At 37.3% G+C, this 25,233-nt stretch overlaps 1 protein-coding gene across 3 annotated transcripts in view; it reads left to right on the top strand.

Annotated features, from left to right (window-relative positions):
* MBD2 (methyl-CpG binding domain protein 2) overlaps window positions 1–25,233 on the top strand; it is a 65,991-nt gene that overhangs the window by 25,675 nt on the left and 15,083 nt on the right. For all 3 annotated transcript variants that reach the window (XM_053912473.2, XM_045187718.3, XM_045187717.3), the window contains exon 3: window positions 6,201–6,338. In XM_053912473.2, coding sequence (XP_053768448.1) covers window positions 6,201–6,338 — 138 coding nt within the window. The remainder of the gene's footprint in view (window positions 1–6,200; window positions 6,339–25,233) is intronic.

The raw sequence follows: 25,233 nt of genomic DNA, 5'->3' as shown, positions 1-25,233 counted from the left end.
TTTTGCAAAAACCAATGAATGTTGTATAACCTTGTGACTATAAAAACCACTTAATTGTGCGCTTTCAAATGGTGACTTTTATGAAATGTGAATTCTGTCTCAATGAGAAAAACCTGAAGGATCATAAAGCTCCCTGTTATTTGTTGGCTTTTGATTTTGTGGGAAGGCATTAGCTGTTGGCTACACTACATATTCTGGAGCGAATCTGAAATTTCTCTTTCAGGATAACCCTGCTTTGACCCAGAGGTGCCATTCAGGTTCCTTTTGTGTGAACCAGGGGATGGTTTTCCTTCTGGGAGAGCATGGTAGATTAAGTTTCTAAATTTCAGTAGCATGTTCAATAACATGTTAATGCTCATAATAGAAATGGCTGCTGTTAACTCAGCATTCATGTACCAGCGTGACTACAAATTATAAACCTACTTCGTTTACTGTTGTCTTCCTCCCACCCTGAGAATGTGAGTGCTGAGGCCCGGGTTTTGGTGGGTTGGTAACGGCTGTCTTCCCAGCCTGCAGTGAGTGCCTGGCAGAGAGCAGCCGCTCAGTACTTGTTCCCCAACTGGCTGAACAAAGCTGCAGTAGCAGCGGCAGCATTACGCATAGGTTATCTCATTTGATCTTTACAAGACTTAGGAAGTTATTGTTGTCCTCGTTACAGATGAGGAAAGTGACCTCAGAAAAATAAAGTCTTTATTTCTCATACTGGGGCATGAATACCTCCTGGGGTTATGTGATATAAGCAAAGTCAGAGAATTAAAATGACACTTGAATGATACGTGGAAGTATCAGTTGTATTAGAACATTTTGGGTAGGATCAGCATTTTTACATTAAAAATTTACATTAAAAATTACATTAAAACGTGGCTAATTTAAAAAATAAAGTTGGCATCAATTGGCATCAATTTTAAAGATAAATTATGTACATAGAATACGTACAGTTGTGAACTGCCATACAGTAGCTTTATTTCAAAGCCAGGCTGAGAAATACGGCATTTAGAATATATAGTTTAAGTCCTTGCTGTGCAAATTATGCTTATATGAAGGCTTTACAGGGTATCCCCCACTTGGATGGGTTCACAGGAATTGTTTCTCTGTCCTTAACTTACATATTTTTATTTATCTATATATTTCAGTTGATCCGAGGATGCACCTAAGAGGGGTCCAAGCTCTTTTGTCCCAGTTCCTCTTTCATAGCCAGCCTTCAGTTTTACAGAATATCACACTTCTCACTTGTCGCAGTGTTACCATGGAACAAAGAGTTCGATCTTCAGTAGAGGGACAATTTGAAATATTGTGTTATATGGAAAAATGAATGACTTGGTAGCAGTGAAGTCCTTCTGCTAGTACGGTTCTTTGCAACAACGTTTACAGAGGACTTAGTGTAGATGTTGATTGTTAACATTTTTGATGGTGCACATGTGATGTTTTGTCCTGTGACTCAAAAGAAGTTCAAAAAAATTGAATGACAGAATAAAAGTCATTTTATTTACATTTATGTGAACAAGGTTTCTTGGTGTTACATCCAAAAAATGAATATGAAGAGAATTAATACTAAATCTTGACCCATTCTAGCAGTTAAAAATAGTGATTCAAGACCATGAAGTTATCTTTAAGTAGAAAATCCTTTTTATTAATATATTTATCTAATTTTCATCTCTTAGGTTTAATAATTTGTTAAAATGTGATTTACCATTTTTTGCCAGTTATATACTAATAATTAATAAACTAGAGAAATTTATTACTTTTTATCATTAAAAGCTCTATGGTCACAGAAAGGTTAAAAAATAATTTCATGAGATAAATGATCAATTAAAGGTTTACAAGTTTAAAATAGAAAATAGCTCAGGGAATGGAATTATTCAAGGAGAAAAAGAGAAATGAAATATATAACTTGAGGTTCTTGTATAAATGGTTGGTGGTAGGTATATTTAGATTGTTAGATATATTTTGAAGTGATGTAACAGTTTATTAAAATATCAGTATTTAAAATACTCAAGTAAGTGGATCTTTGAAACTATTTACATTTACATATGAAATATTCTTGATGTCAACTTTAAAATGTAGGTGGTTATATATATGTTTTCAAAAAAAATTTAGGGGTTCAGGAATGCAAAAAAACCCACAGTGGTTTATGAGACATTTTTCATCCACCTCTTCCATTATTTTTTAAAGCCTTAAGCGAGTTAGATCACACTGAAAGGCTACACAATAATTAGACCACACTGGTTTAGTCCTTTTCAGAATCACCTTCACCGGGTTGTCCTTTAAGTGTTATTTTCTTGGTTTTTATGGAAGGTTACTGAGAAAAGAAAAAGCACTTAAATTTTGCTTAATACTCACTGTGATGTTAAGTGTCTTTAATTTTTTTTTAGATTTAATATCAGGACAGCTTGTGTTTTCTTCATTAATTGGTATGCTTCCTCCTTTCTGACCATGGTGTCTATATAATTTAACCTCGTTTCACCCAGGCCCCTAGAGAGTACACATTCCTATTAGATGCCCAGCTCTAGTGTCAATCCCTATCACCCTTTTCAAAAGGAAATTTGTCCTTGATTATCTATTTTTAAAAATTAATTTTTGCAAATTCTTTCTGGCTGTAAAAGAGCCTCTCAGATACTTACTGGAAAGAGATGAAGTAAAAGTTAAAAATTTTTTTTTGTATTTTCAGCAAGTAGGGGTTTGAATAGACCCTCAAAATTGAGTTATTTGAATACTTCCAGCTTAATATACACATTATTATAAAATATGTTAAACTTTGATTTGAAAGCTAGATAGTATACTGAGTAAGTTTATTACGGGCTAGTAACTCAGTCTAATATTAAAATGTGTGTGTTTGTGAGTTTAATTTTGTAATATAAGGAACTTCTTCACTTTTTCTCATATTGAAAGGGAAGATTTCAAATATATGTATGGATAGCTTTAATCTTGCTCCATAAAAAAAAGTGTTAGTTTTATAGCTCCAAAGTTTATGGCAGATTGGTAGTTCTCAAAATTCGGGCACACAGCTGGGCATGAATGAACAGTGACCCTGGCTGGAGTCCTGCGGGGAGGGCGGCGGTGATGAAATGTACTGTTTTTGAGACAGTTTCTGGGAAAACTAGTTGGTCCAGCTTTTCAGATGACAGGATACTGTTTTGGAATACACAATTAATTAGTAAAACATTCTTTTTGTCTTCAGAGCTTTCAAGATCAATTAAAAGGAGAAAAATAATAAAAAAACAAAGTAAGATCAAGAGAAGAGTAACAGCACACTCTTGAATAAAATCTCTTATTTCATGCCACTGGATATGAATTGCCTGTCTCAGGTCACACAATGGAAAGTAATTGCATATTTTGAATATTTTTAGCCAGATTTCCTAATTTTTAAAGAATGTAAGTTAATTTTAAAAAAAGGTCAGTCTTACCGTTGTAGCACCAATATTTTTACGTTTCATGCTTCCTTCCAGTCTTGTGGATTTAGACTTCATAGTTTAGAATAGTCGCTGCTGCCTCCTGCCATCCTTTGTAACAACGAGGATCTTACACCCTGGACTGCGTTTGTCCATGCAAGTGATTGCGTATACTTTCGTGTCTGCTGATGCCGTCTTTGTTCCAATACCAGCAGAGTATGTTGTTTTTTATGAAAGACAAAAGCAAACCCAAAGGTACTGTTTAGTGATACATACTAATTATAACTAGTTAGTGACAAAAAAACATCTCCGTGAGTATTTATTTATGTGGTAAGTGCCTTTAGGATTGTATATCAACTATTTGGTTGGTGGGGTGGCTTCACTTAGGGCCTCAGAATGCTTTAGATGTCGTAAATCAGAGGTGTCCGAAGCTTATGGCGTCAAGGAATTCCAGCAGAGCTTTTAAAAACAGTCATTTCTGTGCCCTGCACTTTTTAGAAATGATATTCTAAAATGATACTAAGTGGTTATTTTGCAGCCTGTTGGCCAAGTTTGTATGCTTCTAAATCAAAGTTTTTTATTTTTCTTTAATCCATAAAGATAAGAAAGCTAAATACCTGAGAAATAATATTGTTAGAGTTACTTAAGGTGAATCTATCTCTTAAAGGTAAGAACATACACTGGGAAATGACAAGCCTGCCCAGTGCACACAGAGGAGTGTGTGGGGTGGGGGGATGGGGGAAGTGGAGACACATTTAATAGTGGGTCCAAGTAATACTACAGTTGTCAGGTTAATTTATTGTGATGCTTGTGTTTGTAAGCATTGCTAAAACTCTTTAAGCAGAGGTCATGACTCCATACCTTCGGGGCTCAGACAGACAACACAAAGGGGAGTTGTTGAGAAATTCTGCAAAGGCAGCCATCACTAGTTAAGCATGGCCTACTGTGGCTAAATCAGTTCCAGTTTTTAAGAGAAGCTAGAATCCTGCACTTTATGTGAAGTCTCCAGATTTGTAGCTGCTGGCTTTATTTGTTAAAGATCCTAAAAACTGAACAGAACACATTGTGGGTTAGACTTGGTTTGCCTGCCACCGATTTGAAGTCTTGTAGAGCAGCGGTTCTCCAAGTGTGGGCCCTGGGGCAGCAGCAGCAGCAGCCCCGGGGACCTTAATAGAAAGGCAGGTTCCCAGGCCTTCCTCAGATGTGCTGATTCAGAACCCCTGGGAGTGAGGCCCAGGGGTCTGAGTATTAATAAGCCCCCTGGGTGATTCTGTTGAATGCTCATGTTTGAGAACCACTATTTGGGAGTCTGCAAGTTGATAATTATAACTTTTATCTGGAGAGAATTATAAAGATAAAAGTTCACTGCCCTGTAGATTTGTCAAATATATTTCTGTATCAAAATATCAGATGTGTATTTTTAAAAATTTTTTACTTTTTTTAAAGATTATATTTATTTTTTAGAGAGGGGAAGGGAGAAAGTGGAGAGAATCTTCATGTGCGGTTGCCCCTTGCACACCACCTGGCCCGCAACCCAGGCATGTGCCCTAGTCCAGGAATCAAACTGGTGACCCTTTGATTTGCAGGCTGGCGCTCAACCACTGAACCACACCAGCCAGGGCAGATGTGTATTGTTCTTAGATAAATGTGACCTTTTATATTTTTGGCCATAATCATATTTTGTTCTTTTTCTTTCTCACCTCCCCTACCACCCGACCCTACTACCCTTTGCTGTTAAAGTATTGCAAATGCACTTAGCAGTTGTGTACTTCACTAGAACATGTTTTATTTTTTTTAATTTACTTTTTTTTTTTATTGTTGAAGTACAGTTTTCTGCCTTTCCCCCCGACCCCTCCCCACCACCCCAGCCCTCCCCACCTCCTTCCCCTGTTTCCATTTCCCCCTTGTTATTGTCCATGTGTCCTTTATAATTGTTCCTGTAAACCCTTCACCCTTTTCCCCCCCTTATCCTCTCCCCTCTCCCCTCTGGTCACTGTCAGCCTGTTCTCAATTTCAGTGTCTTTGGTTATATTTTGCTTGCTTGTGCATTTTGTTAGTTAGGTAGAACGCATGTTTTATTAGCAGTTGATTAAAAGTAGATAAGTATGTTGCTTGACTTTCTGAAGCTCAGTTTTAAGTCTCTTAAAAGTATTAAATATCATAAAATAATATTTTCTTATTTTTAAAAATTGAATTGCTTGCTAGCATTAGAACTTCCATTTCTAATTATCTCTACATAAAAGGAAGATGTTAATTTACGAGGCTTTATGTAAGCCTGACCTCCAAACAGCTGTTTGTATTTTAGTGGCAAGCGTGCCAGTGTTTCCCTCCATTCTCAGAATGTGGGACTGCTCACTGCCCATTTGTTGCTCTGACAGTTCTCCTTCCTTTTGTACAACCCACCTTCAAACATATTTTTGCATTTGCAAGTCTGTAGTGTCTTGCTAATCAAATTAATTGTGAATTTTATAGAGAGAACTTTCTTACATTTAAAAGTATATAAAAAACTTAATAAACTTTACGTACAGGGTGGGGGAAAGTAGGTTTACAGTTGCGAGTATGTGAAAGTTTATTCTTATATCATTTTATTTTATTATTTTCTGTACAAACAACTGTAAGTCTGCTTTGCCCTGCCCTGTAAGTATTACATAATATAGTACTTAAAATGTACTTTAGAGCATTTAAAATACTGACATCGAGAAGTCTGGAATAATCTGATTTAAAGTAAGGGACATTGGATTAATAAAAAAGAATTCATCTAATTATATTTATGTATAACATTTATTAATGAAAACATGCTTACATCCACAGGGTAAACCAGACTTAAATACAACGTTGCCAATTAGACAAACGGCATCAATTTTCAAACAACCGGTAACCAAAGTCACGAATCATCCTAATAATAAAGTGAAATCAGACCCACAACGAATGAATGAACAGCCACGTCAGGTAAGGATCTAACTGGTTCCTCAGTCTTTATTTTTCAGAAAATTCTGGTATTTTTACCAGGCAATAGTTCAAGTATTGAACTGGTTAAAATGGAATATATTTGGAAAGAAAATTGTTTTATGTCCTAGGCGATTACATGAATGCTGGAGAAGAACTAATAATTCAATATTTAGGTGAAATGTTTTAAGAAAACGAGAAGTTAATTAAATGAATGTAAATTATAGACTATATTTTTATGCTTTTGTGTGGTAATGCATGTCAGACTTGATTATGCTAATCTTAGTTTTTTAAAGATCATCTTTCTAGGGATAGTATTTCCTGAGGGGATGAAGGATGCAGTTTGTGTTGCTTAGTTTAAAAATATTTTCTCTTATTTGGAAACTACTTTTTGTTCTGATTTCTTAGTATATGAAAGCTACCTCTCCCCTTTTGAAAAACAGAATTAAATAAACTTTGTAAATATGGTATATTGTCCTGTGACGTGTATAAATTGGATATATTACTCTGTTTCTTTATTGACTCAAGCTGTATGCGACCATAATCTTTTCCTAGGAAAAATGTGTTACCTGAAAGGCCTCCCTGCTGCTTAATAATGCCATATAGCCAGGGGAGGGAGACTCGACAAAACGCTTAAGCTTTCCAAGTAATCTTGCTTATTCACTCCCTAATCGTGGTCAAAAAGTTTAGGTACTTGGTGAATTTTTAGTAGCAGTTGGGGTGAGGGAGTGGAGGGAGAAACTTCTGTGCATTTTTTTCCTCTCCTTTCTCTGCCTCCTCCCACTTACGATGAGAAACACTGATTTACCTACGACGATTATCTTGTGCTCTCATATTCCCCTTTTAGATGTGTCACTCCACCTTTTCGTTTGAATTTTGTTTTCCACTAGTCCCTCGAGTGTTTCATCTCTAGCCTTGATAAAGGATTGGGCCAAAACTTTCAGACAGTTGCTCTAGAAGAAACTCCATAAAGAAATTCAGTTCCCACATCCTCTGTAGTGTTTTTTCCTCTTCAGGTGAGCCAGGAAAACAGAAGATATTTGGAGCCACATTGGATCAGCATCTTGCTATAGATGTCTCAAGATTTGAAGTTCTAAACTTGCTTTACTGTTGGTCCCCAAGAGATTCAACAGGGGCCATGTAAGTGTATCACATCCAATATAAAAGATGCGTACCTGCATGTGCCTTTAGGCTCTTGTCACCACTTAGGTTTTTCTTTGAGCCAGTCAGCTTTTTGTACCAGGCTTTTCCCTTCTGTTCCACTGCCGTGCCCAGAGGTGGTCACCAGGCCGCGCCAGTAGGTTTAGTATATTCATTACAACAGGGAGAGGATCTGCCATTCTGAACTTTGCCCACTTGAAAGCCTTTTCCTGACTGTGTTCTTTCTTACGTGCTCTCTAAAGTCTTGAACGTCTTGTCCTTTGGCTTTTGGTGATTTTAAAATCATTTTCTTGTAAAGATTTTTGTTGAAAAATTTGAAAGTATGTAATTGGCTAAGACAGTTTGCTTCAAAAAGCCCCAAAGAAAGCAAGTGGATAAACTAAAACATTAGTTCCATGTTGGAAGTCTGCATTGTCTTATTGAGGACAGGTTGTATTTAGTAGATTTTATTCTCATCTCTTCTTTGCCAAATGATTCTCAATATAGTCTGTAAACCCAAATATTTTGGCTAAAAACCAGTTGAATAGCAAATTTCAGTCATTTTAACTTTAATTTAATTGTTTTCTGTACCTAAGTTCAGTCACAGATTTTAAACACTGTAGTGATTATATTTACTGAGTGTTTATCTGACTGTAGAGATACTTATTGGTAACCTAGATTTTTGAAGTCGAAGTAACCAAATTAGTTGCTCTTTATTCTTTGGTATGTTGAATGTTTTAAAGTTTATTTTCTTTCATTAGTGTTTATGAGATTATGCTCAAATAAAAAGAATGTAAAAAGAAAAAAAGCCAAATCTTACCTCCCAACCTACCCCCCCCCCAAAAAAAAAAACCCATGTCATTTTAACCCAGATTTTTTGAGGTTTGTATCTACCTTGTAGCTTGCTTAGACAGGTGGTGTTAAAATGACTTAGGAGGTTACTTTTCCAAGAGTTTGAACTGTTTTTCACTGTATCCTCGTGCTACCTGACACTTTCTGCTGGATGTTTTTGATTATACTAAGACAATAGTTGTCTTTCCCCTTCTTTATCTTCAGTGTAAGAATTGAGGTAGTATTCGACTACCCTGATCACTAATGAGATCTCAAAATACAGGATTGTGCAGTGGGCAAATACAGAAAAATACTGAAGAGACAACTTTGGTATCAATGTTTTTAAAATTGTGATCTGTCATTCTGACTATTCCAGTTTAGATTCAAGTACTTAGTAAAAGAATGATGTTGATTTTAATTATATTTTAACATACATACTGCAGATGACTGTTAATCAACTGTTGTTGAGGAGATAGCAAAAAATACATAGGGAACAATGATTCTTCCAATTTTGCTACCTTTTGCATAGCTTCATTGAACTATAGGAATGTAAATTGCCAAATATTCCATGTGGAGAAGTTATTTTGATCATGGAGTAAATATTTAGACAATGAGGTTTCTAATTTTGAGGTTTCCATAGATATCAGTGTTTTTATTCTGTAACCATATCTCATTCTCTTAAAAAGATAATCAAATTAGTGGTATTATAATTCCTTTTAAAGTGTTGAATTTTCAGACCTAGAACTAGGATTCGATTTTTGGATCCTAATTGAGGCTCTACCTTGGATAGATTTGAAGTGCTTAATTCAGATGTGAAGCAACCATAGAAATTCATAATTCTGTCTTATATAACAGACATCCTATGCCTAGGTCATATGGCAGTCTAATTTGCATTCCATAAAATACATAAATTATGAATTTCTTATGTATTGAATCCTTGAAAATGCCTTAGCTTTAAAAGTACAAGTTAGAGTATGTCAGCAAAAGTGCATCAAACAGAATTCAGCAGTGATTTCTGCCTGTGATTAAAAATGTAAGGTAGAGATGGAGTTTGTAAAACCTGGTTATGGTAGGGTAAGTAGCCAGACGTGTTTATGTATGCTGTCGTCATATTTAATGAGTGCTTGTCTTTTCCTTTTTTTAAAAAGAACTCTGGAGTGGGGTGGACGGAACTGTTTATCCGCTATAAGACTGTTATCCCAAACTGTAAGGTCATTGAGATGTTCTTTGGCCAGATATGTAAAATACGTCAAATTCTTTTAACTCTAATTGAACTGTGATTTTGTTGTTAAAGGTGTCTTTCCCAGTTTCCTTCTTCCATCATGTGAAGAACTCGCACTTCTGTTTCTTCCTTATTTCTTGATGCTGCCATCTTCAAAGCTCTCTGGTCTCTTGCTGTTTTTCTTTTATCCTCACATCAAAGAAATTATATCTTGGACCCATTACTTCTCTCTTTTAATTATTAGGCTCTAGGGTGCTGATAGGCTTTAGGTGTTTTTGATAGTCTTTGAATATTAATTATGTTTCTTACAGCATATTCCCTTTTTTACCAAAAAGTAAATATTTAAATCAGTGAAGTAGATTTAAATCTTCCATTTGATCCTAGTTTTTTTCTTTTATATTGTTTGCTAATTCTTCTTTCAAAGGATATGAAACTTTATGTGCTTCCAGAAGCCTGCCTTTATTTAGGATGAGTTTTTTCCAATTTTATTGAGGTACAATTGACATAGAACATTGTGTAAGTTTAAGGTGTATGATGTAATGATATGGTATACATATACGAGGCAGAATAGTTACCACAATAACATTAGTTAACTCATTCATCACCTCACGTAATTACCGCTTTTTTGTGGTGGTGGTGGTGGTGGTGAGAGCGTTGACGATCTCTCTCAGCAACTCTCACGTATACAGTACGGTCTCGATAGCTGCAGGTACCTATGCTGTATGTTGCGTAGCCAGAACGAATTGATTTATAACTGAAACTCCTCCCCACTTCCCCCACCCTTGCCCCTGACAATCACCAATATTCTCTCTGGTTCTATGAGTTTGGTTTTTTTGCTTTTTATTTATTTTATTTTATTTTTTTGTGGTGGTGCTCAGTTACAGTTGTCCCCATTCCCCCCCCCCCATTGCTCTCCCCTGCCCTACTTTAGATTGCACATAGAAGTGAGCCCATACAGTGTTTATCTTTTTCTGTTTGACTTATTTCACCTTGCATAATACCCTCAAAGTTTATCTGTGTTGTCGCAAATGGCAGGGTATCCTTTTTTTTATGGCTAATAATAATAATTCAGTGTGTGTGTGTGTGTGATCTCACATTTTCTGTACCTATTCATCTCTTGATGGACATGTAGGTTGTTTGCATTTCTTGGCTTTCGCAAATAATGTTGCAGTGAACGTGGTGTGCGGAGGACACAGAGGACACGTTGTCCTGAACTACTTAAAAGCATTATTCTGGGCAGTGTTGGGAAGATGCCATGTGCAAAAGGTCAAATAAATAGTACAGACAAGTGCAGTAGGCATTCAAGAAGAGTGAGGTTACTATGGCTAGGAAGTTTGGGGAAATCTCTAGAAAAGATACGCTGAAGAATACGCTGAACTGTGCAGAGTGAGTGGGATTTAGAAAGCAAGTGGGAGGGAGAGGACAGTCCACATGTGGAAAGGAATGCTTGGAAAGCTGTTCTGTGGGAATGGGCAAGGAATGAGGGGACAAGTTGGTTGGAGATAAGGGTTTTTATGGGACGTAGTAGCAGCTGAGAATGTTGTCATGGGTTTCCTTGAAGATCAACCTTTACAATCTAAAAGTATGAGAAAGTATTGTAGGATAGACAAAAGAAAAAATACTCGTAATTCCCTTTTTATAATATGATTACAGTAGCATTTCAACATTTTTATATTCTTTCAATATTTTAATGCATCTTTTGAAAACATAATATACCTGTATATGCATACTTTACAATTTTTTACCTTTTACATTATTTTTATATTTTATCCATTTTATATAATTTGCATGCCTTGTTCCCACAACTGTGTATTGTGCTAACATGATTTATTTAACCATTTCCATAATGTTACTCCCAGTTTTTCACTATTGTAGGTAGTATTCCAGTGAATATCCTTATGTGTACAGTTTCTTCCTATGTTTCACAATGTTTCCTTGGCTAGGTTCCTGGAAATATAATTATTTGACTGTAATTTTTGAAACATTGTAGAAAATTGATTTCCAAAGGGTTGTACCAAGTTAAAAGTATTGAAAAGTCATGTGTGTTCCAGTTTTAGCTTACCTTCTGTGGCATTGAGTATTATCAACACTTTTTCTATTTTTGGGTAATTCAATATATAAAAATGTTACTTCATCTTAAATTTGCATTTATTTGGATATTTGTGGAGTTAAACAGACTAAAAGCATTTGTGCTTAATTTTTTAAATCAAATGTTTAGAGGATTTTGAACAAGGGAGTAGCTTTTTTACTACCCCTCTGAACTTTACTTGAATGTATCTCCCAATTGCCTTTAGGCATTTTCTTTCTTTTCCCTTTACAGTCAAACTTCCTGGAGTTGTATTTATTTACTATCTTCTTTACCTCTTGATGTTTATATCTCTGAAATATAGCTTTTGTCCCCACTGTGCCACTTGAAGTGTTCTCATCAAGATTGCTGATGATCCTTATTAATTGGATGGATAAATTTCAATACATAAATTATTCAACCTGCTTAAGCATTAGGCATTTGTGACGACCTCTGCCTTCTAAAATACTCTTATTCTGTAACACTGTACTTGATTGGTTTACCTCCTTCCTTGCTTTTTCTCAATCCCTTTCTTAGGTGGTTCTTTCTCTATCTTTTAAAATGATGTGGTTTCCCAAGGAATACTATGCTTTCTTCTCTATGTAAACCCATAATGATTCCATTCATTCTCATGGCTTCAGTTATCTATATACTTATTATTGCTTCCAAATTTACACCTTTTTCAGTCCATCTGCTAACTACATTGTTCACTCTGAAGTCTTACCAGCACCTCTGATTTATCGTACTAAACTCCATCATCATTTCATCCTTTTTTCTACAATATGTGCCTTAAGTACTACCGTCCACCTTGCTGCCTAAGTCAGAAACCTGAGCATCACTCTTGACTCTTCCCAGCCAACAAGTCCTATTGACCCTACTTCCCTAAGTATTCACTTAGTCCATCTCTGTAGCAAGTAACGGTCCTTTCAGATCACCTCTCTGCTTCTTGCCTTACTCTCTCCAGTTCATTCTTCACCTTGCATCCAGAAGCTCCATCCGATAAGAAGATCTGATGGTGTTACTGAAAACGTCTTGATGCTTCTTGTTAGTTTTCAAGTCAAAAATCCTAAAAATGACTTTTTAGGTGTAAAGTCTGAACACCTAACATTACTTATAAAGTCTTCTGTGATTTGCTTTCTAGTCATTTCTCCAGCCTCACTTCCTTCTCTGGTTCTGTACTCGAACCACACTTTTCGCAAATTTTTTTAATGTGCTCTTCATCTCCCTCCTGCACCTTGCCCTTGCAGTTCCTGATCATGTTTCAAGCTATTTTCTCTCCCGCCTATAATTAGCCCTTTTCTACTCTTCCCTTTTGTCTGATCTTAGATATCACTTCATCTGTTCAAAAAACCTCTGATTCATCAAGTCTGGACTTAGTGTTTGTCCTTTTCTGGTCATAATTATATTAGTTCTTCATTGCTTTACCTATTATGTCAGTACTTAATATGTATTTGTTGAATCAATGAATTAATTGATGTTGTTAAGTTCTGAAATTATTAGCTGGGCCCTAAATTTGTGCCCCAGGCACTTTCTAAGTAGTGGGGATACTGCAGTGAACAAAACATAGTCCCCGTTCTCAAGGAACTTCTCTCCTAGTGTGATAGAGAGAGACAGGCAAATAAATACAAACGTATGGGCAGAAAATTTTAGACAGGTTTTAATCTGGCCATCGCATGTAATATGAGGACCGACTTACTGCTGAGAGGCCACTAGAAACACCGTAGGAAGTTAGGGCATAAATAAGATTTTTTCATGTTGGTTATAAAATAATTGACAAAATTTATTAACTGATAGCTGTGCCTGGGAGAAGAGTCTTAGGATTTAGGTAACTGAGAGAATGATGTCATTAACAGGAATATGGAAATATTAACGGGCAGCTCAGTATATTTTTTTAAATAGTGAAATGTGAATGTGAGTATTAGAAAGTTTATACTCTAAAGAAGACTGTGGGATAACCCGGTAGTAAAAGGCAGTGGGCCGGAGCCCTGGACAGAAAACCAGTTTGGAGACTTGTCAGTCTTGAAGGAGTTAAGAGTTGTATCTAAAAGATGATATATGAATTTTTTAAAAAAATTATTCATTCATGGTAACCTCTAGTCATCATGTATTATTCTTATCCATTTAAAAATATTTCAACTATCCTGTGGAGAGATCTATGGCATTTTTTTTGAAATTTAAAAATTCTCTTAACAGAAATATAGGGAAAAAAGACTAAGAATCTTATGTTTCGAAACAGTAGTTTCCTACTTTTATGTCTTCTAGTCTCATTTCCAGAAGTATTTATTCTCGATTCCTGTTATTTTCCTTTATAATTACGTCTAGATTTCTGAATATCCTTATTATGCTATTTGTTTAGTTGTTAATTTTAGACATTCTTTCTTGACTTCCTACAATGGTCATTGAGTAAATGGTTCTCTCCTTCCCTTGCTCTTTTGCTTCCAACATCGTTGATCTCAATCTTAAACAGGCAAAATAGTCAAGGTTTATATTATTATGACAAAACATTCACGAGTAGAGCAGTTAATGCCCTGTCATCATCACATGCCTTGTCACCCTCATTTGTGACAAATCCTCCAGTTGCTTTCTAATAAAATATAATGGGCGGTAGAATTTTTGCGAACCTGCACATTAGAAATAACTTTATTTCACCTGGACACAATCAAGTTTGTTTGGGCATGAAATCCTAGACTGAAAATCATTTTCCCTGGAGTTTTGAAGGTATTGCTTCATTGTTCTCTTGCTTCAGGGTTGCTGAAGAGAAGCCCAATGTCATGCAAAAATTAGTATGTCCCTTGTAGACCTTTTTTCATTCACTGGACCCTCAGTAGGTGAGAGAAGTGACTTCTGTCCTTTGCATGATAAATTTTCTTGTGTCATTTCTTTCCCTCTTCTTCTGAAATCCCCAACTTTCTGTTCTCTCTTTGTGTAAGTTGGGTCTTAGTCAGCTCAGAATTTTTCTGTGACTTGTATTTTCAATCTGAATGTTGTCGTTTTGCTTTCTGAGACGTTTTCTTGATTTTTAACTTTTAGTCCATTATTGAATTTTTATTATTGAATTTTTGAATTTCATTGAGTTTTTAATTTTAGTGATCATATTATTTTTAATCTCCAGTATATGTTTCTTGGCCTTTATTTATAAAATTTTGTTGTTTTTTATTTTACAGATACAACCTCTATGTTTATTTCTTAGAATATATTAATTATAATTCATTTTTTATTTGTTTGATGTTTGGTTTTTCTGTTCCTTGAATTAACTGTTTTCTTCATGTTGTGTATTTTAGGTTCTGTCTTGTTGGCGATTATGAATGTTGCGTCAGTTAATACTCTGTTGCATGTTTTTAGTTTTGGGTTTATTCCCAGGTGTAGAATTGCTGGGTCATAGAGTATGTACAGTTCAGCTCCATTAATAATACCAAATACTTTTCCAAAGTGATCACACAGAGTTCCACCTCTACCAGCCGTGCACAGTGCCTTCCAATCCTGGCAGCACTCAGTGTTGTCAGTCTTTAAAGTTTTAAACATTTTGATAATGTGTTTAGGAGTATTTCATTATAGTTTTAACTTGCATTTCCTTGGTAACTAGTGATACTGGGCACTGCGTACGTGTTTATGGAGAAATCCTTTATTTTGAAGTTGCTTATTCAAGTCTTTTATGCATTGTTGTATAAAGTTACTAAGTTGTTGGCCTTTTTATTTTTCATTGACTTCTGGGAGTTCTTTATATATTCTGAATGAGTCCTTTGTAGGATATATTCTCAAATATCTTCTCCCAGTTTGTGGCTGACCTTTTTTACACTTTTAATCTGTTTTGATAAATATAAGTTCATAATTTAAAGTATTGGGAGGTGGGGTAGAGACTGGCGGGTGTGGGGGGGTGCTTCTGGAGTGCTTGTAATATTTTCTTTCTCCATCTGGGTGGTTGCTACATGAGTGGGCTTTGTGAAACTTCAGTGAGCTATATGCTTGGTTTTTTTGTTTTTATATACTTTTTGTGTGTAATACTTAAACACGTCAACTTACAAAAAGTAAAGAAATATACTTTAATTTATCAGTCTCTTCCTGTGTATTTCTGTGACATGTTTAAGGAAATTTTTCCACCCATCTATGCCATGTGTATTTATTTCTTTTTGATCTCAGCTTAGGCATGTCTGGACACTTTCCTGCCCGGATAAGGAGATACATTCAGATGCAGCTCCAATTTTTGAACAACTATAGGGAAGTAGGAGATATGTTTGTTTGTTGATTTTAATTACTAACTTTGTAATCTTTTACTTGGCTTTCATTTGTGACCACTCACTTAACACCCTCTTTCTTTTATTCGATTATCTTAAAACATTGAGGATCTTTTCATACTTTCTTCATTGCTCCAGGGCCTTGTACAAATTAAACGCTTTGTAAATAAAGTATAAACAGCAGATAGCTGTTGTATGAGATCATAGTGTCTTTTGTTTCTGTTTGGAACTGCTGAGTGAACTTTGTGCCAATAAACTCTAGTTCATCATAATAAAAAAAAAAGAAATTTTTGCTTACTTTAAGTTTATCAATACGTTCCCCTGATTTCTAAAAACTTTGTTTTATTTCTGCATTTAGCTCTACAATCCATCAGGAATTGGCTTTTGTGTATGATGTCAGGTGGATTTTTTTCCCCCAGTTGCCAGCACCATGTACTGAAAAGGCTGTTGTTTTTTTATTGCTCTGCATTGTCACCTCTGTCATCAGTGAAATGTCATATGAGACATGTCAAATGTCAAATGAGAAAGTGTGACAGACCTGTGAAAGTCAGTTTTTTGGACTCTCGTTCTAGTCCTTTGGTCTGTTTGTACATGTGAATCTGTTTGTACGCTGTGTTCTATTTCATCGGTCATCTGTCTTCTTTCCCCATACCACAGTGTCTTAATTACTGTCATTTATAAAAAGTCTTGATATTTGGTAGTGTGAGTTTTCCAGCCTTGTTATTCTTTCTTCACGATCATCGTGGTTAGTCTTGGCTGTTTGCACTTCCATATCAATTTTAGATTTTATCAAATTTTAGATTTTTTAAAACCTAGGATTTATAGCTATAGATCCCTTTGGAACAGAATTAATAATATTAAGTGTTAAAATTCATGAGTCTTGTATATCTCTCCATTAATAGTTTATAGTTTTCCGTCTAGAGCTCTTAAACATCTTTAATGGATTTCTAGTTATTTGATGTTTTTCTATGCTACTCTGATTCCATTAAACTTTTAAAAATTTTCTACTTGTTTGTTACTAATATATACAAATAAGTTGGTTTTGTAGATTGTGTATTCAGTTATCTTTCTAAATTCACTGATTAAATAACCATTGATTCTTTTTTCTTTATACACGAACATACAAGTCATCTGCGAATGAATTTATTTCTTCCTCACTGATCCTTAAACCTTTTTTTTTCTTCACTTATTTCACTGGTTAGAACTTTCCACACAATCTTGAACAGAAGTGAAAACAGATGTACTTATCTCATTTGTGATACCAGGCAAAATTTTTAGTGTTTCTTTATTAAATTTGGTGGATGCTGTAGGTTTTTTAAAATAAATACACTCTGTCAAATTAAGGAAATTCACTTAGATTCCTAGTTTTTTACGAGGATAGTTTTCATGAATGGGAATTGAATTATATCAAATTCTTTTTCTCTTGTTAAATGATAAAACGATTTTTAAAATTTTATTGATATAGTGCATCACAGTGATTGGTTTATGTGGTGAATTGTACTGCTTAGGTTTTTTTGGTTAGTTTGTTTGTTTTAATGTGAAACTTTGAGTTCCTAGATTCAGCCCAATGTGGTCCCAGTATATTATCATTGTTACTGCTGTTTAGATGTGTGGTTGTTTTGGACTTTCTGCATTTATATTTATGAGAGAGACGGACTTGCATTTTTCTCTTCTCGTAATCTTCTCAAGCTTTAGTATCAAGGCTTTGCTGGCTTTGTAAAATAAGCTGGGAGCTTATCCCTCTTTTAATCTCTGGAAAAGTTTGTATCACATTGGTGTTTTTTTTAAAGATTGAAAGAATTTAATTATGAGGCCATCAGCCTAAGTATTTTATTTTTAATCGGAAAGCTTGAAGTGACAGATTCAATTTAATAGGTATATGGATGAATATTCATACTTTCTGTTTCTTATACAGATTTTGAGAACATTTTTCTAAGAACATATGTATTTCATAATTTTTAAGTTTAGTGATACAAAGTTCCTAATATTTTGTAGTAATATTTTTAATGTCTGTAGTATCTGTCTGTTGGGACAGCCCCTTTCTCTGGATTTGGTGGTACCCAGATGGAAGATGACATGAAGTGTTGTGGAGCTTTCTTGACAAGCTGCGGATTTAGTCTGTGCTTTCACGTTTCCCCACGGAAATTCAAGCTCCGATTTTATCATCAGATTTGTTAAGATGCCATTTATTATATAGAAATCCGTTAGTTATAATGAGTTATGCTTTGTCTTATTTGACACTGTCGTGAAGTAATCTTACAGTATTGGAACCTTTCTCAATGCCTGTATTTGCTTGTTATTTCTTTGCTCTTTCTTTTTTATTTTTAGATTTCTGAGTTCCTTTATTTTTAGATAATGTTTCTTGCATAAAATGTATAGTTGATTATTTTTCCCATCTGATCTGACGGTCTTTTTGTTTTATAAGTGAGTTTTCTGTTACGCTTATTGATAGTACAGACACGTTTGGTCTTGATTCTGTCATTGTGTTTATATACTGTTACTGATATTTTATTGTCATATTGTCATTTTCTAGTACTTCTGTTTATGTTCTATGGTATGAGTTTTCCATTAAATCCATACTCCTGATAATTTTGAGGATTTGTAACCCGATTTTAGTTTTCGTGGTTGCTTAATGTCATATTTTAAATAGTAAATATATACCTCTATTTCCTAATTTATCCATATTAGAAAAGAAGTAGTATCTATTGATATCACACTATTAAAGAATGAGGAATTAACTTACATTATTGAAATTAGTTTCAGGGAAGTTTTTCTGGGCAGGTTGTGTCTGGAACCTTTCTCCCCGCTCAAGCCTGTGTCTGGACATTTCTCTCCTAAACTCTTAAGGGCCCTGGGGGAGCAGTGGGAGGCGGCAGCTTGTCCTGGGCTGACCCCCTGACCCTGTCCCCAAGGCCCCCTTTTCCCTGGCTCTCCAGTGAGCAGACAGCAGCCCCGCCTTGGCTCACTTCTTTCCCATATCGTTTCCAGAGCGCCAAAGCAGCCCCGCCTAGGCTTTCTCCTATTGCTGCTTCTACTTTTAAGCCCTTCCTTGTTTCACTGTACCCAGCGTTAATAAATGTATTTTGAAAATCAAAAAAAAAAAAAAAGGCTTTTTCTGAAGGACATCTCTTCTGATAAACAATAATGATACTCAAAGCTCTTCATTACAGCTCGGAGTTCGTGCGGTTGAGTGGGTTTTGAAATCATTAATTTATTCAGCAGCATTTATTGCAGGTGCTGTGTAAGCACAACGTCAGACGTGCACCATATCCTCATAAAACTTTCAATATAATAAGGGGAAGAAAAGCACTGAACAAATAATTCCAAGTGTGTGGAACTGTGACAAATAAGTGGAATGAAGGAGCACACCTAAGTCCCTACATGAACTGATTATGTGTGAATAAGAAAAGTCCTATTACAACTTTTCCTGTGGGTGTAGCACGTGAGAAACTTCCAGGCGTCAGGAACGAGTGCTCTTATTCCATGGTCATCTTAGGATAGTGGTACCTTTCCAGGTGTTCGGCGATGCCCCAGGCCCACGTTGTGTGAGTCGGATGCAGCATGACAAAATTGGGACAGGCAGCCATAGCAGGTGGTGACCGCTCCCCCATCCTCTCCAACTCTTTTTTTTGCCTTTTGCTTCATTCTTCTATCCTCTTTAGCCCCGAATATTATCTTTTGCCCTAATAAGAGATCTTACTGCAGTTTGCATGGCCACATGAATCAAGTTTTTCCTTGATTTACATCATAATTTTCTTGTTATTGTCTAGCCCTTTCTTCCTGGGCCTCTCTCACAAAACAAGGGGGTAGCTCCTGTTTGACGTTCGATGTTTGCAGGCCCTGTTGTTTAAGCTAAGCTGGTTTTTGCTGACCGAAATTGGACAACCCAAACGTCACTTGGGGCTGATGGGAAGAAGAGCGGTTTACAAACTGGATGGCGAATCCCTTCTGGGCAGGAAACTCCGTCCCCCTGTGCAGCCCTCACCCAGTGTCTTGCGTGTTTAGCTTTGCATGAGTCAGTGAATATGAAGTGTACATTTTCTGGGTTTTGCTTTAATCTACAGATACATGATAAAATCCTTTGTTCTTTGATTAGATTTAGAAAAAGCCTTAGAGAAGCGAGTAAGATATTCATTGAATTTATGAAATCCTAACATTAAGAAGCATCCTGAGAATTCAGTAAAAAATTAATGTTTTCAAAGAATTTTCTCATTTTTGTCACTGTTTTGATAACCTTCTGAGATAGATAAGGCAGTCACTAGTGTTCCTGTTTTGTTGGTGAAAATACCAACAAAAAACGGATTAAGCGACTAGCCTAAGACAGCACATCTGTTTAATGGCTGAATCAGGAATCAAGCTCCCAAACTCATGTTTTTTCTGTTACCCTGTACTCCCTCTGCTTAGCCACCAATTCATCATACAAACACGTGAGTGACAGCTGTGTGTCTAGCATCATGCTCTTGACAGAGAGGAAGACTGTGCCCATTAAAACTCTTAAAATGGTGAGATGTTAACGGTATATAACTCATCTTAGACATTTTAAGTATTTGTTGTCATTAGAAAAAAATGCCAAGTCTTATTTCTTTGATGGTTGCTGTCAGAAATTTTAATTTTTAATGTTAAAAAATATGAAACATACAGAGAGCCATCATAAAAGGCAGACTTTCCTAGGTCTTCTGACAGCCTGCGATTGCAGCAGCGAAGTGGGGCAAAGTAGGCCTGAATGGGGAATTGGGTTTGGTGATTAGAAGGTCGCTGTGACCGTGGCAGGTCAGTGTTAATACAGTAGTAGGAGGAGAGTCCAGGTTAGAAGGAAAAAGATGAATGGATGACATTTCTGTCCTAGTGGAAGGTGGAAGATAGAGATGGTTTGCAGGAGGAGTAGTGTGAGTAAGCACAGTTTTTAGGTTATCAGTGATTATTTATCTGTCACTTCATGGGAGATGCCCCAGGAGAGGAAGAGGAAAGAGAAAATGGGAGAGAAAAAGCTGGGCAAATTGATGAGACAAGACCAGGAAGCGGCAGGAGGAGATGTGACCAGGAGCCGAGCGCAGAGATAGTCTTAGAAAGGTAGTGGAGCCCAGAGATGAGTAAGGAGGTTCCGGTGAAATGGTGCAGAGGAAGCCTGAGGTAAGGGGGTATTTGAAAAGGCTCGGGACTTTAGACTTGAGCACCTGGTTTTTATAGTTTGCTGTAGAGTTGATTATTACAGGCTTTTGGACTTAGGAGCTAATATCCAGTTTATGGTGTTTAAAATAAACAGTATGAGATAGAAGTTCAGATATAGAAGAGGTACAGATAAACTCCATACTTTCATTATTGAAATTTCAGTGTTTCTTTATAATCATTTGTTTTCTAATGGAGATCGTAATTTCAGAAGGCAAGGAAAGACATTTAAAGACGATAAATGAGGGCTAAAGTAAGTTTTAAGTTTTTATGTGGCCCAGTTCGGTGAGATCCCTTTTCTCTGGGCTTTTAGTTTAGAATTGGCCAGGTCCTACTGATAGCTGCATGCTACGAGCATTTACGGAACTCAGTGTGTCGTGTTGGTTCTCTCTTGTTAACGTACCTGTGCTCGAACACCCGAAGTTACTCTGGATGCAGCTGTGCCTTTCCTAGGTGTCAGTCTCAGGTTAGCACATGTGTATGTTCTCAGAAACCTCCTGCTAAGTTCTGTACATGCAGATGCTTTCTAGCATACGGGGTGCAGTATAAACCATCCGTTTCAGTTGTTTGGAACTATACATCTTCCAATACAGATGATATTATAACTGTTGCTAGCATCCTAGACCAGACCACAAAAGACCACTGAATCTAAAGGGTGTCTGAATTTTTAATAATAATTACTGTTGATAGCCATGTTCCTATCAGAAAGTCATTACATTTCAACCCCTAAAGTAAGAAGCTCCAAGCCACTTAGGGTGGTTCTTATGAGGCCAGGGAATGAGTTCCGGGCAAGTGGAGAGAGGAGCTGGCTGCCGTGATGGTGTGTACCGACGGAGGCGTCCGCCTTCCGTTCAGCTCTGAGAAGTGGGCTCCTGCCATTGTAAACCTGCCCTCCAGTCCTCTGCCTCTGGACCAGTGGGGCTCAACCAGACTTGGTTTGCCCCCAACTCTTCCTCTGTCCTCCCCATACCCATGAATCTTGGCCGTGACTGGAGACATTTTTGGTTGTCACACATGGGGTGGTGCTGCTGGCATCTAGCGGATGTAGGCCAGGGACGCTGCCACCCACACATCCACAACAAAGAATTATCAGCCCCAGATGTCAGTGCCGCTGAGGTTGAGACCCTCTGCTCTAGGCCATTGCTGCTGGTGCGAGTCTTTTTTTTTCTGCTTCACTGCAAAGCAGAAATGTAGTTTGTGTTCCCTGGTTCTGGTCTACCTTCTATTCTTGAAAAACGCTCAAAGCCCTTTTGCGGTTTTTCTAAAGGCTTTACTGTTATCACAGCATGGACATAAAGAGGGATAAAAATAACAAAATTACAGTTTCAGGAAATCTTAATTAAAAGCTAACCATGTGATCCACTGGATTTAAATAGAACAAAATTCTATCCATTCTCCCCCATTATGGTTTCCTCATTCCCTGGGCTTCCCTCCTTCCCTCCCCACGCTGCTCAGCTGGGGAGAGCCTGGGCCCCGCTTCGTTCGCCAGTCCTCCACATGGGGAATGATGAGAGGGATGAAAAATCCTTGAGTAATTTCCACAGGGGGTGAAGGGAAGGCTCCTTTGTATTGCATAGGTCCAGCCAGAACTATATCCAGTTGCCTTCCTTCTTTGAAGAAATTCACAGAATGAGATTACATCACAGCATTTCCCTAAGGGCTACTGCAGTAGCACGGAGGTCCCCTGCTTTCCATGGCCGCAGTGTCCTCGCCACCATGACAAGCTCCATGGGCAAGCAGCTCAGCTGCACAGGGCCTGTGTCAGACGGCCCCGGGCCTGGTTGAATGCTCTGCAGGCGCCATCAAGAAACTCCTGGTGCTTTTTGAACGAGGGGCCTCACATTTTCATTTTGGACTGGGCCCTGCAAATTATGTAACCAGGCCTGCTTACCGAAAAATTCTTCCAACCTTTGGTCCTGGGTGAGCGGCAGTCTGTCTGGCTTGGATGAGCAGAGGGAGAAGATGTTTTAAGCTTCTTGTAGTAGCAAGAAAACCCCAGCTGCAAATGTGGAGGGAGGGGCAGATTCCTGTGTACGTGCTCAGTCTGTGTGTGTGAGTACACTCACCTCTCAGAGTTGATGATGTTTTGCTTTGTTTATATTCAATAATTTTAATAAGACGCCCCACTGCTTGTTAACTGCTAGTGCAGGGTCAGCAGTGTGCTGGACACCAGGATGAAACTGAGTAGTAACACGATACTTGCTGTCTACTGGATATGTCCAAGTGCTTAATCTCCACAACCCTTTGAGAGTGTTTTTATTGTCTCATTCCATAGGGTAGGAAGCTGAGAGTTAGTTGTCCAACTTTATAAAGCTAATAAGTGACAAAGCAAGGATTTGAACATAGGTCTGTCTGACCGTGAAGCCTAATCCATTCATTTACGTTGCTACTCAGAAGTTAAATCCTCCCGCCTGCTGTGTTGAATCTCAAGTTGAGGACCTGAGTATACGTACAAAGAAGGTCAGCTTCATTTCATCAAGGAACTTTTCTAAACACGACACAGACACATCAGTGCTGTGCAGATTAAACGTATTGGTGGAGGAAAATCATCCTGGTGTATTTGATTAGATGGATGCTTTCTAATGTGCTCGTGAGAAATAGATATTAGCATAATTAACCTAAAACAGTATTCTTATAGAAGAATTTCTAAGGCCTGCAGTTACATGTGCTTAGTAACTCACTCCCTCTCTCCTATTTTATGAAATACCTGCTGTCACTCCATTGTTAGTGTGACTTCTCTGAAAGTGTTTTCTTGGATTGGGGTCTCAGTTTTTAATATTCATTCACCAAGAAAAAATTTGCTGTTCAGTGTGGTTGGTATTTGCCATTAATGCTAAGAAAGCAAATATGCAGAGAATATATTACACAAATTCTTTAGTTTTAGTCATGTGAGCTGTGCCAAACTATGGTTTGATATTTTCTTAAAACCCTGCCAGCTTTAGTCTGAGTAGATTACAAGCCCGGGTCTCACAGTTCTGCATGGGGAGGAGGCAACACAGATTGCCTGCCGTTGGTGACTCAAACGGTATTACCTAGTAGGAAACTGGATTAACTTGATAATTTCCTTAGCATTCATTGATGTCTCATCTGCCTTTAGTTTTACAGATAGAAAAGTCTTAAACCTGTTAATACATGATCTGACACAGAGCCAAAAGTGTAAATGCTTTTCCAAAGCTTTTATTGTTAAGATAGGGACGTTTAATCACACTGACCTGAGTTTTAAGTCCAGCTGCACCACTGACTTAACTGTGCAGCCTCTGGTAAGTTAATGTAAACGGGACACAGTATCTCCTTTACAGTGCGGCAGGGAATATGAACTGAATTCCTGTACATAAAGCACTTAACATACTGCCAGGCCTAGGGGAAGGACTTGATGGGTAGGTGGTAGGTGTTCCCCTCTCCCTCTTCTTATTCCACCAAGAGATTATGACTGGGCTGGCAGAAAGAGAACTTGGGGTAAGCCCCTTTTCTACTTACCCTAAACAGTTTGGTGTATTCCTAAATACACTTTAACCCAAGTCCTCCCGCAATGAAAAGTAGAAAGGCAAGCATCTTCCGCTAGTCCTCTGCAAGGAGATGATAAAGTAGTATTTTTTTTAATCTTCTGGTGTAATCAGGAATAAAACTCAGAAATCTTGGTGGTCAGCACACACCAGCTCTGCATGTGTACCGCTGTTCTCTTAGGCACCAACCCGCCTTCCTGAAACTGAGATCCCTGGGCCTGTCCTGGAGTCCCTGGGACACATACAAGAGTAAACAAACAATTCTAGCCTTCTAACCCCAGACACACTGAATGGAATCTCTGGGGCTGAGGACTTGGAATACACATTTTAAAGACGCCCCCTCTGCTTGTTTTTGTGCATAAAAACATTGAGAAATACTGGCTTGTCCTCTTCGTCTCACCTCCTTGCCTTTGCTCAAGCTAGTTCCTTGGCTTGGAGTAGTCTTTCCTCCTCTGTTGAATTCTTACGCACTTTTCAAGAGCTACCTCTTCCTAAAAGACTTCCCAGATTCTCCCAAATTGAAATTAATTTTGGATCTTTGTTATTGCACTTACTACAGTCTTGTAGAGTTTTGCTGCTTTTCCACCAAATAGTAAACTATAGAGCAGTGATTACCCATTATCTTCATAATCATCAGATGTTTTGTGTATAACGGGCACTGGAAGAACACACGTTGAATTTGGATCCATCCTTTAATTCAGGGGTGCCCAACCCCCCGGCTTCAGACCCTTACCAGTCT

The sequence above is a fragment of the Desmodus rotundus genome, chromosome 10, assembly GCF_022682495.2.
Source record: "Desmodus rotundus isolate HL8 chromosome 10, HLdesRot8A.1, whole genome shotgun sequence".
Classification (NCBI taxonomy): Eukaryota; Metazoa; Chordata; class Mammalia; order Chiroptera; family Phyllostomidae; genus Desmodus; species Desmodus rotundus.
Note: the sequence above shows the minus strand (reverse complement) of the source record. Positions and strands in the feature narration are given on the sequence as shown.